Source organism: Prosopis cineraria, unplaced genomic scaffold (genome assembly GCF_029017545.1).
Source record: "Prosopis cineraria cultivar Desert tree isolate PC_DT_omini unplaced genomic scaffold, ASM2901754v1 PC14, whole genome shotgun sequence".
Classification (NCBI taxonomy): domain Eukaryota; kingdom Viridiplantae; phylum Streptophyta; class Magnoliopsida; order Fabales; family Fabaceae; genus Prosopis; species Prosopis cineraria.
In genome coordinates, this window is record NW_026555345.1 from 27,032,545 (window position 1) to 27,050,499 (window position 17,955).

At 31.0% G+C, this 17,955-nt stretch overlaps 2 protein-coding genes and 1 pseudogene across 5 annotated transcripts; all 3 read left to right on the top strand.

The window, feature by feature from the left end:
* Nucleotides 1–3,945: 3,945 nt before the first annotated feature.
* Nucleotides 3,946–5,079, top strand: LOC129292426 (extradiol ring-cleavage dioxygenase-like; annotated as a pseudogene).
* A 2,323-nt stretch (nt 5,080–7,402) lies between these two features.
* Nucleotides 7,403–13,071, top strand: LOC129291991 (extradiol ring-cleavage dioxygenase-like). 4 transcript variants are annotated; one of them, XM_054929481.1, is made up of 5 exons: nt 7,403–7,731; nt 7,813–8,183; nt 11,017–11,314; nt 11,465–11,835; nt 12,663–13,071. In XM_054929481.1, exons 1-5 carry the CDS (start codon nt 7,501–7,503, stop codon nt 12,850–12,852), a joined length of 1,461 nt encoding a protein of 486 aa, XP_054785456.1. In that variant the 5' UTR covers nt 7,403–7,500; the 3' UTR covers nt 12,853–13,071. The 4 variants fall into 4 exon arrangements, with proteins under 4 accessions (XP_054785456.1, XP_054785457.1, XP_054785458.1 ...); XM_054929482.1 differs by having other exon boundaries at nt 7,405–7,731; nt 11,023–11,314; XM_054929484.1 differs by lacking the exon at nt 7,403–7,731 and having other exon boundaries at nt 8,044–8,183; nt 11,036–11,314.
* Nucleotides 13,072–16,713: 3,642 nt separating this feature from the next.
* On the top strand, nt 16,714–17,685 carry LOC129292084 (zinc-finger homeodomain protein 4-like). The gene has a single exon (XM_054929604.1). It carries the CDS (start codon nt 16,915–16,917, stop codon nt 17,635–17,637), a length of 723 nt encoding a protein of 240 aa, XP_054785579.1. The 5' UTR covers nt 16,714–16,914; the 3' UTR covers nt 17,638–17,685.
* Nucleotides 17,686–17,955: the final 270 nt, after the last annotated feature.

Consider the following 17,955-nt stretch of genomic DNA (forward strand, 5'->3'; position numbering starts at 1 on the left):
CAAAACCGAAGAACAAACAGCATTTAAGAAACAAAAGTTATTAGTGAATTGGAATACCGTGTGATATCCCAAGAATCACTGATCAAAACACTAGATAAAGCCAAGTGAGAATCTTTCCCTTCCAAGACTGACAAGGCAACACAACATTCCGTTATACTGCTAGTTTTCCACAAAAACAAACCAACATCAAGATTTGCACAGTGGACTCAAACAAAACCCTATAAAACGCACAACAAAGAGAGAACCTCATTCGAACGTAACCAACTTCTCTTTCTCTGCCAACAGGCGCGCCCATATGTCTTACCGCACACTGATATTGGGAGTATAGCGTGTCCCTGTGCCTCTCAAGGCCAAGACAATTGCGTGCTGCAGCATCTGGAAATTAAATTAAGCTAAAGTGCATTTTTATCGTTGAACAATTTTCCTAACATGTTAAATTCATAACAATTTTGTTTTTAAAATAATTAAAATGTAATATATTTGTTCTTGATATTAAATACTTCAATACTGATTGTTAAAGATACTAACTAAGATTAAGTTTGATGGAAAATGTCAGGTATCATATCAAATGAATTCATATGAATGTGCATTTTTATTATATTTTAATTACTTTAGATGTTAAATTACTATTTCATAAATAGTTTAGGATACTAAGTATTTTTTAAAAATTAATTTAAGGACAAAGAGGCACATTAACTTAACTTCATTTAGATAACAAGTGACATTTTTTATACAGCTTAAGTCCTGGTTTATATTTTTAATGGTCAAAGTTAAGGTATTTAATATCTAAGTAAATATATTATGTTTTAATTATCTTAAGAAAAAATTATTGCAACAAATATTTTAAAACATTAGGTACTCATCGAATAATATTTTAAGGCAAAAAATGATCTTAATTTAATTAAATTAGCACCAAAACGATTGCACTCCATCGAAAATTTTCAAAGACTAAAACTAATGACTTTTTCCCCAAATTTTTAGTATATTCTTTTTTAGTTAAAAAAATTCTATAATGTAACTTATCATTGATATTATTATTATTATGCGCATAAATGATTAATTGGTGTGATTTATTATAGATTTTAAAATGTATTAGTATTTTGATATATGGGGAGTCATTGATCGTTAATATATATAATAAAATTATCTACGTTTTTTTTTGCTCAAAACTAAAAGAAACTAGTGATATTTATAAAATAGTAACATATTATTATAAATTTTATTGTATGAAAATTGATATATTAGTTAACATTTTAAGAATTTATTTTTAATTCATAACAAGTGCTCTCTCTCTCTCTCTCTCTTTTTGGACGGGCAGACAAGGCGTGGAAAGAAGGGTTCAATTTATAATAAAATCAAGAAAACTTGTTAAATTTTAGCATCTTTTCCTATATGAATATGGCTGGGTGATAGAATTAAATTTTTGAGCACGTTTACATAAATGCTCTTAACTTTTTAAATTTAAGTTATTGTAGGATTTGATCTCACCATTTTTTATTTAAATTCTTTTACAATAATAGGTGATGGTAACTTAGGTCAATTCCAACCACATGACATTATAGCTAAGATAGAAGTTCATCAAAATTTATTGCTTTCTAATTATGGAGATCCATTGGAAGCAACAGTCTCATATACTTATTCTATTTTTTTAAAACAATTTATCTAACACTCAATATTTCAATGATAGAACAATTATTGCTATTACTATGAAAGTTATCAATCAAGTTAATGATTATATGTATTCATTGCTTCTTGGGTGAATTCCCTGAGTTCTTAAATTATGATTCCATTTACAAATCAATAAAAAATAGTAATTCTTTTGATGATTTGTACAATACCTAATTTCTTAATACAATCACTTGCTTTGAATTACCTCCTCATAAACTTTACTTAAAGGTTAAGACCCTTATAATATCGCTCCACAATATAGACCAAGCATTTGGTATGTGCAATACACACTACTCATATTGAAAGAAATGTCATAGAAGCCATAACTTTAAATAGCTCAAAGTAAAATAAAAAGGATTAATTTGTCGAATCGATATAAATCTTTCAAAAAGTATATAGTCTTTTCATATGTAAAGAAGGTAATTTTCAATAATCATTTCATTTGCAATGACGATCAACAAAAGTCAAAGATAATCATTGTGTAATATTAGGTTATATATATCAAAGTCAATCTTTACACATGACCAATTATATGTGACTCTATCAAGAATTAAGAGCATGGAAGGCTTGATAATTCTCTTACCTCACGGGACATGTATTATAACGAATGTTGTTTACAGAGAGATATTTAGGAATTTAGTGTAATGTGTTTAGCTTCTAAATCTATTCAAACGTGTTTCACTTTGCATATAATTAGATATTGACATAATCCTTTTTACATATGCTTAGTTATCACGATTTCCATACACCTTGAAGTAATAGGTTTCTTGATTTTTGAGAATGTGTTTAATCTTAACTTAGACGACATGTCTTTTAACCGAATGGGATTGAATTTATATAATTACATGCTTCCTGTGCAACACACAGGATAATAAACACTAGATATATATAAGAATATCAATGGCCATTATTATCTTGAAATTCAGCTTTTAGATTTTGAAGTGTTACATTGAGATTAATGATTAGCTCAATTTACAATGACAACTTTGATTATGTGAAATGCCATTAAAACTTTCTCCAACGATTCTTCACCCAAAAATAAAAAATACTAGTGATATAATATCTTCAAGCTTGACAGTTATTCTTATATTCTACTCCCTCTTGTCTACATTATAAGATATTTTTTTTTCAATTAAACTTGGTTTCAAATATAGGACACTTAGTACTTTTTAAAATTATTTTTTACTTTAATCTTGTAATAATTAATAGGGACATGAAATATAATCTAACTAAACACTTTGTCTCACTTTTCATAATAAAGGGGTTAAAGACATGTCTTTTTTTTTTAAAAAAAAAGTAAGCAAATAACTATTTCTATTAACAAGTGAAATGTGATTATAAGTGTTTTATAATTTGAAATAAAGAGAATATTTTGAACTGTATTATAAATAAAAGGGCATTTGTAATAGAATTGAGAAACAGACGAGCTGAGCCCTTATGACCTCAAGTTGATGAACTTGATTATCCTGAAATTGATTATTTTTTGAATCCTAGCTTTTAGTCATAGAATTTAGGGTTGAGCCCATAAACATGTTTTTATTTGTTTTTTTTTCAATTTTTAAAAATTAAAATTTTTAATTATAATATTTAATACTCTTTTTTAAAATACAAATTAGTATGTTCAAAAATTTAAAAATATTTTATTTTATAGGATTGAAATAAAAATGAACCATCTGAGTTCGAGCTCATTTTTCAATCAAGGCGTAAGCTTTAAAACTTAGTTTTTTAAAAATTATTTTTTTAAGTCTAACTTTTTATAAAAATAAATTTAAATAGATGGCTCGTTAGATCTCACCTTCATTCCTAAATCTAGATTCATTGATTGGACTCTCTGTTTTTTGGGCCCTCTGATCATTCTGAGGATTTAATCAAGTTGCAATGGGATCTCGGAAAAAGAAATGGGATGTTCTATGATGAGGCATACGCTTGTGAAAAGAGCAGCAAGAGACGGGCCACCTTCCTCTCTTTTTCTCAATCTATGACTGTAAATATCAGAGTTTATTCAAAGTCTCACTATTACTTTTATTTTGAGGTCACAGAGTGGGTGCCGAGATGTGTTGCTCAGATGCTATGCCACATCACCCGACCCCATCTTTTCAGTTGTTGTTAGAAAACATAGTAACAAACACTTACAAATTGAAGTTACTCTCTATGGTTCAGAAATTGGAGAGTGAATCTAGTTCAATTACCTTTTTGATGCCATGATGGACTCAGCTTTGAATAATGTCCTGAACTCATCCCATAATCCCCTACCACCATCCTAAACAATCCCAATCGATGTTCCTTGTTACTTTTGAAGCATATCCAGCACCAGGAGCTCCACAGTTGGCTAGGAGGGTGAAGGAACTCCTCCAAGCATCTGGTTTCAGCCATGTCGATGAAGATCGGACTCGAGGACTTGACCATGGCGCCTGGGTTCCTCTTATGTTGATGTATCCTGAGGCTGACATCCCAGTGTGTCAACTTTCTCTTTCATCTAACAAAGATGTGACATATCACTATAACTTGGAGGATGGAAGTGTACTGATCATGGGTTCTGGAAGTGCTACTCATAACTTGAGCACAATGAAGCCTCCTGGAAGCCCAGTTCCTTCCCGGGCATCAGAATTTGATACTTGGTTTAAGGATACCCTTCTTGACGGAAGGTATTGTTCTTTGTGTTTTCATATTCATAAATCATATTGGTTTGTGGCATGCTTGAGCTAAGTAAGCAAGTTGTTTGGGTTCTTCAGCTAACCGTGTGATTTAAACACTAAGGTGTCAACAAAAGATAGCACAACCAAATGTGGTAACTGTGCTGCAGTGTTTTTCTCAGGAAACTTTACATTCCAAAAGGTCTAAAAAATTATACCTATTTTTAATAACGAGTTACAACAAGATTTGTGGAGACTTTCTGCTTTAAGAAAATTTTTATTAAGATATTTTAAATCATTGGAAATAGTAATAGTTATTTTGAGATATTTTAACCTAAAAATTATATAGTTTTGGTTCTGAGATGTAATTCTCCCAGAAATAGATCATCTAAGTGGATGCTTGTCAAGCCAGCCACAGGCTATTTGCTCTTTAGTAAAAAGAACTCCTCACGTCGTACTCTGTACAAGTGTACATTGTTTTCCCCTCTCATTGGGTTTGTGTAGTATTAAAAACTGAGTCAATTTGGTTGGAGATGTAATTAGGGATTTTGCTTTAGACTGTATAGTTGTGTGCTTGAAGTTGAGAATTGGTAATGCAGATACGAAGATATAAATCATTATGAAGAGAAGGCACCTCATGCGAGGAAGGCTCATCCCTGGCCTGATCATTTCTTCCCATTGCCCGCAGCCATTGGAGCTGCAGGCGAAACTCATCCACTATAGCTGGGGCCTTGGCACCATCTCTTATGCCTCTTACCAGTTTTCTGCTGCCACCTAATTCTAAACTTTGATGCGTTATAGTTGGATAAATTTGCGAGAGTTGTATAGTGCATGAAGAGGTGGTGGAACAGATCAGAAGAAATGCACTGCACTGGTGTGTGTGTCAATAAATCCCACTATTTGAAATATTCACTTGGATTAATCTTTTACTTTTGATTGGCTCATTGTACCATTGATTTATATGCTATATTTACATAATTGTTCAGTGAATTTTTTTTTTTGGTCAGTAATTGTTCAGTGATTTATTATTTTTTGTATTTAATATTTTTTAAGGAATTGGTTAATGAATCTTTCAAGATAGGCTTAAGTTTATAGAAACTGGCAGGCTTCTGCATATTTCTATTTTCTAGGCATAGTAGTCAAATGGTTATTTATAATGTAAATAGGAAAGTATGTCTTTAAATTGTAAATCTTACTTACTAAATCTCGATCTGAAAAAAAAAATTAAATGATTTTAAATGTAAAACTTGACATTTTTATATCTTCATAATAGATTAAAATTCGAGATGATAAATCTAAACCTTTTTTTTTGGCCAATTTTTTGCTAGAAAAATCCAACATTTAAACATAAATATAAGGAAAAATAACAATAAAATTTCACTGAAATATATAAATGACAATTAGATTCTTCTAAATGCCATAATTTCTCTGAAATTCTCAAGAACCTTTTTGACATTATTGATTTTAAGTTAAATGACTAAATTGCCCCATGTTTAATATAAAAAAATAATGGGTTTATATGAAAAGTTATAATTTCTTGCTCAATTCTTACGATTTACAGAATAAAAGTTGTGATTGGTTAAATAAAAATTATAATTGATTATTTTCAAAACTTAAACTTGAATAATAAAATAAACTTTACATGAGAAATTATGATTTCACATAATAAAAATTGTAATTATTTGAATAAAAATTGTGATTAATTATTTCAGAACTTGAATTTCAGTAATAAAAGAAATTTCACTCAAGATATTGTGATTTCTTATTCAATTTTTCTAATTCACAAAATGAAAATTATGATTATTTAAATAAAAGTTATGATTGAAACTAATTATTTTTTGTCCTTGTTTATCAATCATAAAAGAAATTTCATTTAGAAAGTTGTGATTTTTTATTTAATTTTTATAATTCATAGAACAAAAGTTATAATTGTTTAAATAAAAATTGTGATTACGAAAATGGAGCTAAACCCTCTATTTTTATTTAGTCATTTAAATAAAATCATTAATTTCATAAAGTCATTTATGAATTTTAGAGGAATTATGACAATTAGATGTAAACTTGTTATTTATCCATCATTAACTTGCAACGTAATTTCAGAAATAATATAAAATAATTTTTTTTTAGCCAACTGAAATTATTTCAGATAAACCCACCGTAGAATGTGGTTAAAGTTAATGATTCAAGCCTTTCTCATAATATATATAAGTAACACTAATAATAATAATTATTATAATAATAATACAATACTCTCTTCCCACAAAAACAAAACCTCTGATTTTAACTCCCCATCTTTGCATATTTCAATATATAGTTTTGGGAAAATAACAGAATTAATTACTCTGTATAGGACCAAATAAATATGATAATACCCTACAAGATCAAATAACCTAAATGTAATCAAAATTTATTGTAAAAAGATAAAACTACCCCTCATATGTGTGTACAACTCCAAAAAAGTAACTTACTAGTGGAGAAAAATAAGTATTGTGATTTGGTAAACAAGTCTTTATTTAAAAAAAGTTCAATTTACATTTTAACAACAACCAATTTTTTAATTAATAAGTCCAAAAAATTTACTTAATAGTGGATAGAACCAAGTGTTGTGATTTGATAAATGAGTTTTCATTTGAAAAAAAAACAAGTCTTATTTTTATTTTAACAATAATAAATTCTCCAATCATAAAAAATATATAGAAGAGGTAGTTTTATTTTTTCACAATAAATTTTAATTATAATTAAGTCTTTTTTATTTTTTCAGTATAATGAAATTCATAAAGAAGTCAAAATATCGACATCAAACACCAATGAGTGATAGGATAGGGATAGGGTCATGTCATTCTATTCATTGTTGTGCTGGCAATTTTGAATCTGATAATGACAATGGAAACCTTGCTAGAACTTTTGGTGCATTGCAATGTCGACGAAGGCGGTCCGAGAAATACAAGCACAAATCTACGCATACACGCAAGAAGTATATAGATACATATAGTTTTTAATATAATGAAGTAATATCTTATCTTCACTCGGTGGAACGTGGAAGAGATCAAAGTCAAATGTCAAAACTTTGAAAATGGGATTCCTTGTTTCCTTACAATGGCGGATAATACCAAGTGCTGTTCCAGATGCTCTGTTTATAAAAGAAATATTCACATTGTTCATATATAATTTAGTATAGGATATCAAGGAAGAAGAAAATATGGGAGTGAAGGAGACGTTTTACATATCACATGGCTCTCCCACACTTTGCATTGACGAATCGATTCCGGCGAGGCAGTTCTTGACGGCATGGAAGGATATTTTCCCGCAGAAGCCTTCTGCGATTCTGGTCATCTCTGGTCACTGGGACACCAAATTCCCCACCGTCAACGTCGTCGATCGCAATGAAACCATCCACGATTTCTACGGATTCCCCAAAATCATGTACCAGGTTTCGCCTCTCTCGTCTTCCACTTTAATTACTATCCATTCTTGTTTGAATTTGAGCATTGACTGGGTATTCAATGAATAGCTGAAATATGCAGCGCCGGGGGCTCCGGAGTTGGCGAAGAGGGTGAAGGAGCTTCTAGAAGCGTCGGGGATAGAGCGCGTGGAGGAAGACAGGAAGAGGGGGCTGGACCACGGCGCGTGGGTGCCACTGATGCTGATGTACCCGGAGGCGGACATCCCGGTGTGCCAGCTGTCGGTGTCATCGCACAGAGATGGAAGCTTTCACTATGAGATGGGAAGAGCGCTGGCGCCTCTGAAGGAAGACGGAGTTCTGATCATTGGGTCTGGAAGTGCCACTCATAACTTGAGAGCCATTGGTCCTCGAAATAGCCCTCCTCCAACTTGGGCTTCTGATTTCATCGCCTGGCTGAAACACTCTCTTCTTAATGCAAGGTAACTTCCATCTCTGATTACTTGTTAAGATTACAAAAAATTGAATATTCACTGACTAAGATGATATAACATTATAATCCTATACGTAAAATTTACAAATCAAACCAACCTATTTGGGTGATGAATAAACCTCATTTTGCAGACTTACCTGGGACCAAGATCTTTGTTAATTTGTGATCTTTCCTAAGTAGGGTGAAACCTCATAACTCGATACAATGATGTGGCCTGATTTAGAATACCAACTTGGTGATTAAACACCAATCATATCGTAATATTCCAACATTACTCAAGCATGAAGTCTTGGATTCGAGCACGTGAATGTAAAAATGAATGAGTTGACTTTGCAGATATGAAGAAGTGAAGAGATACGAAGAGAAGGCGCCGTATGCTCGAATAGCGCATCCGTGGCCGGATCACTTTGTGCCGCTGCACGTGGCGTTGGGGGCTGCCGGAGAAAACGCAGAGGCGAGAGTCATCCATGAAAGTTGGGATGGTGGCTCCTTCTCTTACGCCTCCTTTGGATTTAAAGCAGGGACTCCCACTTGATCTGCATACGCATTTATGTTCATCCACTTCATGTTTTCTCTCTGGTCTCTGTTTTTATGTTCATGTCACAAGATTCAGTAAACTTCTTTTTTCTGTTTTTTTTAGTAAAAATATGATGTGATGAAAATCATTTAACGTTAAGAACTAAAATATGTTCTTACCCATATATGTATCAGAAAATTCAATTACACACACACCACAATGGATTCTTTTTTAAAGATAAATTATATCTAAATTAAATAACCCTCATCCTGTTTTAAACTTTATATTTTATTTTTTAGTGATTTTTTACTTTTATATTTTTAATTAAAATGTATATCGTCCTAACATTTCATATTGCTATATATAAATATAAATGGGATAAATTGGCCCACTGGCCAAAAAAAAATATTGTAATTAAAAATTTAAAAAATTTATCATTGATATAATATTGTTGACAAATATAATAAATTGACTATAATGTAAAATATAATAAATATTGTACTATTTACTTAATTTGGTTCTATAATATTGACTTTTGCATATATAACTAATGTTATAGGACTAAACCAAATAAATAACTCAACATTTATTATATTTTATATTATGACTAATTTATTATATTTGTTAATGATACACTAATGTATATTAACTTTTTATAAATTTTTAAATTTTCAATGATAAATTTTTTGTATATCAACATTAATAGACCATACTTCCAAATTTTCAAAAACTTTGTTCATATTTTTTGAGTACAAAATTTTTTTTGGCTAGTGGACCAATTTATCTAATAATATTTTAATTTTAACAAATTTATTATCATAGTCACACTCATTAACTATATTAAATTAAACAAACTTAGCCTTTTTCACAATTATTAATATTAAATAATTTAATATTCAAAATGACTATTTAATAAAATTTCATTCTATATTTAATAATAATAATTGTCATATTTAGAAAATATGGTGTTCAAGCTTAACTAAAATGGTTAAAAAAAAAACAAAGGGTGAAGGAAATTTAGCCAAACCGAAAATATCTCTGCTTCTCTAAGTTTCTCTCTATAACCACCCCCACCTCGCGTTTTGTTTTCGTATTAATGTGAAAAAAAAAAACTGTTGATTATATAGTTTTAATGTGTTTTAGTATATAGTTTTGTAGGTTTTTTTTGGGGGTTAATTTAAGCCTTTCCAGTTCCTGTTAGTTCCTTTATTTTTGAACATGTCTAAAAGAATGGCAAGGTGTAATTAACAATGTTAATATGCTTACCTATAATTAGTAACGTTATTAATTTTTAATGAGATGGAAGTATAATTTAACAAATTGAAATATGAAATAAAATAGGGTAAACAATATTGATAATTTGCTAAATAATAATTCCACCTCACTACAAATTAATAGCATTAATCATGCATGTGAATATATATTTAACATTGTTATTGTCATTATAGTGGAAATAAGAGGAATTGGTTAAGGATTAAAGATATGGGCAAAAAAGTTTTACTGCGATTCATGCATTCTCCAACATTACAACGGGATCAAACCTAAGGAATTGAGAATAATAAAATACAAAAAAAACACTACTTTTGATCCTTATATTTTGTTCAAGTATTGATATAGTTTTTGTATATTTTATTTTCAGTATTTTAAATCTTTATATTTTTCTCTATCTACAATGTTAGTCCCCTGCATTTTTGAAGGGATGTTGATGTGGTACAAATAAAATTAATAATATTAATATGTCAATTAACATTATTAATTCTATGCTTTCGATATGGAATTTTCAAAAAGTAAAAATTGAAAAAGCCTACATTTTTCTAATCATTTAATTAATGATAGAGGTTAATCTTTTTTATTTTATCTTATGTAAGTTTTTTTATGTTTTTATTAAAAAAATTTTGTTAGTATCAATTTAACATATAAATACAAAGTTAATGATATTAATTGATATATTATTATTATTAACATCATTTATGCTACATCAACGCTACATCAACGTTCGTTTAAAAATATAAAAATTAATATTATAGATAAAAAAATATAAAGATTTAGACTAAATGGAGGGACTAGAAGCAATGTTCCCCAAAAATAAAATTATAGCAACTACAACTAAAAGTCAACGACCAAAACCTGCTATTGTATTTCTCAGAAATAGTCAACGACCAAAACCTCATGTGGAGGCTGGTTAGGTGGGGTCCGGGGGAGATACTTCTCACCTTCCTACCTACCTATATTAGGATGGGATCTGTTTCCATTTTCTAACAAGAGCTGGCAAAAACTGAATCGGTTTGATATATACGTATATAAGTGACAGAATGAATAACCAGATTCAATCATCCAACACAAATCTGGTGAGAAGGGGATTAAAGATGCAAGCGATCAAGGAGACGTTCTACATTTCGCATGGATCGCCGATGCTGTTGATCGACGAGACAATTCCGGCGAGAGGATTCCTCCAGAATTGGAAGAAGGACGTGTTCCCGCAGAGGCCTTCCGCCATTCTGATAATCTCCGCTCACTGGGACACCGACTTCCCTTCCGTCAACATCGTTCCTCGCAACCACACCATTTACGACTTCTATGGCTTCCCCAAGTTCTTATACGAGGTTCGTTCCCATTTCTTCCCAGCTTCTCAAACTTCAGATCTCTCTCGCTGTGACAAGATTTAGGGGCGCTTCAGGGATTAATTTCTTCACTGATACTCACAGTAGCCGGCGATCGATCTCTGAACTGAAACTGTTAGTTACATTGTGCAGTTGGAGTATCCGGCACCGGCGGCTCCGGATTTGGCAAGGAAGGTGAAGGAGCTTCTAGAAGCGTCGGGGATAGGGCGCGTGGACGAAGACAGAACGAGGGGGTTGGACCACGGCGCGTGGGTGCCACTGATGTTGATGTACCCGGAGGCTGACATTCCGGTGTGCCAGCTGTCGGTTTCATCGCACAGAGATGGAAGCTTTCACTATGAGATGGGAAAGGCATTAGCTTGTTTGAAGGAAGAAGGCGTTCTGATCATCGGATCTGGAAGCGCCACTCACAATCTGAGAACAGCTAGCCGGAGTGCCGTTGCTGATGTTCCTTGGGCTGTTGAATTCATTGCCTGGTTGAAAGACTCTCTTCTTAACGGAAGGTACTATTATTATCATCTTTGCTTTCATAACGTATGGTAATGAGCCTTGTAATGCTACCAACGAGTCATAAAATTTAACGTACTCTTACACACTGGAGAAAAACTGAATATGTAAAGCCTTTTAGGAGTAACTGAAACTTGATAAGTTGGTCCCCAAGCAATATCATCAATCTATATATGCTGGTTTATTGCCAAATTAATGTTTAATTTTTCAAGGAAAAGTTTGACATGAACAATAATTATAATGGTAGATGAAATAATCATAATGGGATAAAGAAATTTAAGCCTATAGCTTAACATGTACTCTATTCTGTTTGATATATAATAATTTATTTTTTAGAATTGATAATTCTCTTTAGAAACACTTTGCATTAAAAGATTGATTATCAATTACTTTCTTCTTATTTTATTCTTCCATAATTTTTTATAATTAAATAGAGTAAGAAACTGCTGCATATACGGAGGGAAAAATATTTTAAAGGTGATACGTTAATAAAAATAAAATAAAAATTTATTTGTTTAATAAAACATCAATATCTTAACTTCTTTTCCTCGTTCCAAGTAAATTAATTAGAGATTATATATATATATATATATAGAGAGAGAGAGAGAGGAGAGAGAGAGAGCTATATGAAGTATACTTTTAGATGAAAAAAAAATACATTATTGGCAAATTTATAAGCATGTTGATTAATTGATTGACACCCTGATTATTTTCAAAGTTTGTGATGGAGGATTGTAATTTGCTTTATTAGCACTCTACAATTGAGTTGACAGTAGGATTATATTTTGTTGATTGGAATGTAAAATGAATATTAAAATTGCAGATACGAAGAAGTGAAGGAATACGAAGAGAAGGCACCGCATGCGAAAATGGCACACCCAAAAGCAGAGCACTTGTTGCCATTACACGTGGCATTGGGTGCTGCCGGAGACAATGCGAAAGCCCAAGTCATTCACGACAGTCTCCGTGGGGGCACCATTTCTTATGCCTCTTTCAGCTTCACTCCTCAATGATTATCATTATACTTAAGGATCCATGATCTTCAGTTTAATTAACTCTCCTAATTTCACCTGGGATAAATATATATATTTGATCATCACTGTAATTATCCTTTTCCATCATCCCAAATTAAAACATCCATCGTGTTTACTTCATCTTTTACTGTGTACATGCAACCGCAGAACTGCAATATATATATATATATATATAAAGAATCCAAGTATTGGAGACTCCCTCCTAATTTCTACATTATTGTCATTTATGTGTTTTTGAAATTGTATTCAAATAGAGTACTTATTAATTTGTGTAAACCTTGTTAGTATATCGTATCAAAGTATTTTTTGAAAACGTTTTTGAATTTGAATGTATGTCATAATAATGCTGATTAATTTTCTCATAAAAAGGAAGAATTACTATTAAATCTCAAATAAAGAAATAAATTATTTTGTCAGTCCGTTCACCAATCAAAATTTTATATGTAATGTTAAACTTTAGGTGAACATGATTTGTAACTAATAATTTTCTTATTTGAAATTTATAGTAATTTCCTAAAAAATAATTATAATTTAAAATCTTAATTACATGTTCACTCTTCATATGTTTGATCTTTTTAAGTAATTTTTTGATTAATTAATAATTAAAATTAATTTTTGTTAATTGAAGGGGCAATGTACACTGTAAATAATTTTACAATCCTACAAGTAAATTTAGAGGTAAATTTGCCATTTAATTCAATATTAAATAATGATATATTTAAAATTATTGGCAGAGTTTCTTTACCAGACCAAAACACACACACACACCTAGAGTTTATTGGGCTTGAGTTTAGCTATTACATATCTGAGAAGGATTTCGAACCAAAAACATATTTGGATTGGGTCAAGGATAGTCTAATGATCTCAATTTCACATGACAAGTACAAACAATGCAAATGATCAAGGATACATGATGTTTTTTAATGAATCCTGAATGTTTTAGGTGGTAACTTCTTAACAAGTATGTGTAGGTTGCTTCTTTTGATTTATTTTTTTATGTAGAAGGTTGAAATTATTTTTAAATGACTCAATATCAAAGATATATACGAGTACCTTTTTATTAATTTTACTCGATAACTAATTATCTTTAAAATGTTTATCTTTTAGACATTTACACACAGCTTGGGAAATGCAATTAATACATAAAGAATATTGGTTACATTACTAAATTTACTCCTAAGGCTTAATAAATATTGTTTTGACGTTGTTGTAATAAATAAGAGTATAATGAGAAAAAAATCTTAAAAAAGACTTCTTAAGGTAAAAAAAAATTCTTAAAAGATATATAAAATGAAACAAAAAAATTCCCTTAAAAAGACTTATTTTTAAGTAGAAAAAACAATGGTCTTAGTTTAATTATTGATAGATTTTATAGTAATTAATTTTTTTATGTGGAATTTCAACGTAATTTTCGTTTTCTATATGAACCAAATAATACTAATTTTATTATTTTTCTGAACACTTACTTTATTTTCAACTAAGAAATTCCGATCCCGCTAATGATTTGTACCTTATACACACACATACTACTCCCTCCGTCTGCCGTTATATGAAAAAACTGACAAATGCTTTTCTATTACAAATAAAATTATAAAAATCAGGCACGGAAACATTTATCATTATTTTAAATTATTCCCGATTAAAATTAAAAGTTTATTTTCACCAGACACAAACAGAGACTTCACATCACATATAAAGATTAATTACAAATATATTTTAATCCAAAATTTTAATTTCAAATATTATTATTACAATTAACTTACTTTTTTTACACTGGACGAGTTGGTTAAAATTTACTTAATATTTGAACACAATAAGAGCATATATTTGGTAGGATTTTAACGCAAACTGATAGAGTGGGCTGAGACCACCAACCAAATCTCAGGACCCTCCAACCCACTTTTAATTATAAATGGATTTACTCGTCGCAAAGCAAGGGATGATGATACCAGCTGTTCTTTATTATGTTTGGTTATGTATGATTAATCTATCCTTTTATAAGATCTTAATTAAGGTTTATCACGTTTCACAGTGTAAGCAAAGCAGGCATACATGAACTTCGCTCTTTTTAATTGTATGTTCTCTTTTTTTACATTTCAATCCCACCAACAAAAGACCTCCCTGATCTAACTTCCAATAATCCATCCATTAAAAATAAATTAATTTATCAGTTTGATTATGAGCAATAATTGACATGCAAGAGTTTGGTCTGACCTAGAGATGACAATGCAATAAGAATGAGATTTCAGATAAATATTGAAATCGAAACAAGAATTTATTTACAACCCAAATTTTATCTTGAATACAATCCTATTTAATATTAGATTTGAAAAATATTATTGATAATTTTGTAAATTAATATTTGTATATAGGAAAGATATAGTTTGGAGTTATTCCATTCCAACTTTGTCGTTTGAACCCAGAATATAAAGGTTGTATTTTCACTGATCCCATGTCAAATTTCAAGTAACATTGACTTATTCAACTCAAATAGAAGAGGAAGGTAGAAAAACCTGTAGATCAGACCTAAGTTGTTATCCCTATTCACCATTGCCATTTTACATTTGTACTTCAAAACTTTAATGATAAAGTGACCTTTTATGATGTTCTGATATATGAATCGTCTCTCTTCTCTTTTTCACTCCTTAACATTTATATTTAAATGGAGAGCTCTTTGTTGCTTCACTTGCAAAATTCCTATCCATACTACAATTCCTCACTCACTTCTATCCTTCACAGTCCTGTCAGGAGTTTTCTTCTATTTCGTGTCAGAGTCATAACCATTTCCATGATCGAATCCCTTTTCTTCTCAAGAGTAATCTAAGGTATTGTTCTGTTCTAGCTATATAAAGTTTGTAATTTTTGTTCTGTCTTGTAACTTACTTTTTTTTACACTGGACGAGTTGGTTAAAATTTACTTAATATTTGAAACACAAAAAGAGCATATTTTTGTTGATGTTGACGCAAATGATAGAGTGGGCTGAGACCACCAACCAAATCTCAGGACCCTCCAACCCACTTTTAATTATAAATGGATTTACTCGTCGCAAAGCAAGGGATGATGATACCAGCTGTTCTTTATTATGTTTGGTTATGTATGATTAATCTAATCACTTTTATAAGATCTTAATTAAGGTTTATCACGTTTCACAGTGTAAGCAAAGCAGCATACATGAACTTCGCTCTTTTTAATTGTATGTTCTCTTTTACATTTCAATCCCACCTACAAAAGACCTCCCTGATCTAACTCTTCAATAATCCATCCATTAAAAATAAATTAATTTATCAGTTTGATTATGAACATATAATTGACATGCTAAGAGTTGGTCTGACCTAGAGATGACAATGCAATAAGAATGAGATTTTCATATAAATATTGAAATCGAAACAAGAATTTATTTACAACCCAATATTTTATCTTGAATACAATCCTATTTAATATTAGATTTGAAAAATATTATTGATAATTTTGTAAATTAATATTGTATATAGGAAAGATATAGTTTGGAGTTATTCCATTCCAACTTTGTCGTTTTGAACCCAGAATATAAAGGTTGTATTTTCACTGATCCCATGTCAATTTCAAGTAAACATTGACTTATTTCAACTCAAATAAAAGAGACAGGTAGAAAACCTGTAGATCAGACCTAAGTTGTTATCCCTATTCACCATTGCCATTTTTACATTTGTACTTCAAAACTTTAATGATAAAGTGACCTTTTATGATGTTTCTGATATATGAATCGTCTCTCTTTTTCTCTTTTTCACTCCTTAACATTTATATTTAAATGGAGAGCTCTTTGTTGCTTCACTTGCAAAATTCCTATCCATACTTACAATTCCTCACTCACTGACTCTCTCATAAACCCAGTTTGATCTCAAAATGTTCTATCCTTCACAGTCCTGTCAGGAAGTTTTCTTCTATTTCGTGTCAGAGTCATAACCATTTCCATGATCGAATCCCTTTTCTTCTCAAGAGTAATCTAAGGTATTGTTCTGTTCTAGCTATATAAAGTTTGTAATTTTGTTCTGTCTTGTAACATGGACTCTAGCAATTATCATGTTGAATGTAAAAGGGCAAGCCCTTCTTCTTCTTCAACCATTAATGAAGAGCTTAAAGAACAGAAAAAAAATAGTAGTAAGGTACAAGGAATGCCTCAAGAACCATGCAGCTTCAATGGTGGACATGCAATTGATGGTTGTTGGGGAGTCATTTCTTTAGAAGAAGATGGCTCTCTTGAGGCTTTCAAGTGCTCAGCCTGCAATTGCCACCAGAAACTTCCACAGAAGGAGATTCAATGCTATTATTCAAATTCCTCCTCCTCCAATACTTTCTGTTATAGCTCTGATCAGCATTATCTCACCCCATTGCTTCCAAATACTCCTCAGATCACAAGCCCCATCATTCTGGACCATCTTTTATTGTCTCCCAAAAAAAGTGGGTCAAATCTTTCTGATCAGTCACATGATCGAGATAGTAATAGGGATCATGGGGAAGAAGATCATAGGAATCACTATAAAGAGGTGGGAAAACTAGGAGATGAGAAGGTGACGATGAAGAAGAGGTTTAGGACTAAGTTCAGCGCAGAACAGAAGGAGAAGATGATGAGATTTGCAGAGAAGGTTGGGTGGAAGATTCAGAAGCTTGAAGAATCTGTGGTCCAGAAGTTTTGTGAAGAGATAGGAATCAAGAGAAGAGTCCTCAGAGTTTGGCTGCACAATAACAAGAACACTTATGCCAAAAACTTGCGTACCACTGGTTAAATGTAGCATCAGTTTCTAGCTTAATGGATATGTTTCTTTGATTGGTTTAGAATTGTCTTTTGTTCTGTCTTGCTCTGCGATCATTCATATTTTGTTTCATTTCCTGCTTGAAGATTTTTCCCATTTATTCATATTATCTTGGATCCTGCGTATTTTTCTTTCTGAGAACAATGTAATTATATATCACTATATATTTTGCAACTAATTAGCTTCCTTTCTCTCAAAAATTCCCACGCCTCTTTAATTAGATTTTGATCTCTTATGAAAGAAAGAAATACGTTCTCTGAACGAATATATTGCATGAAGTTCTTGATGCTT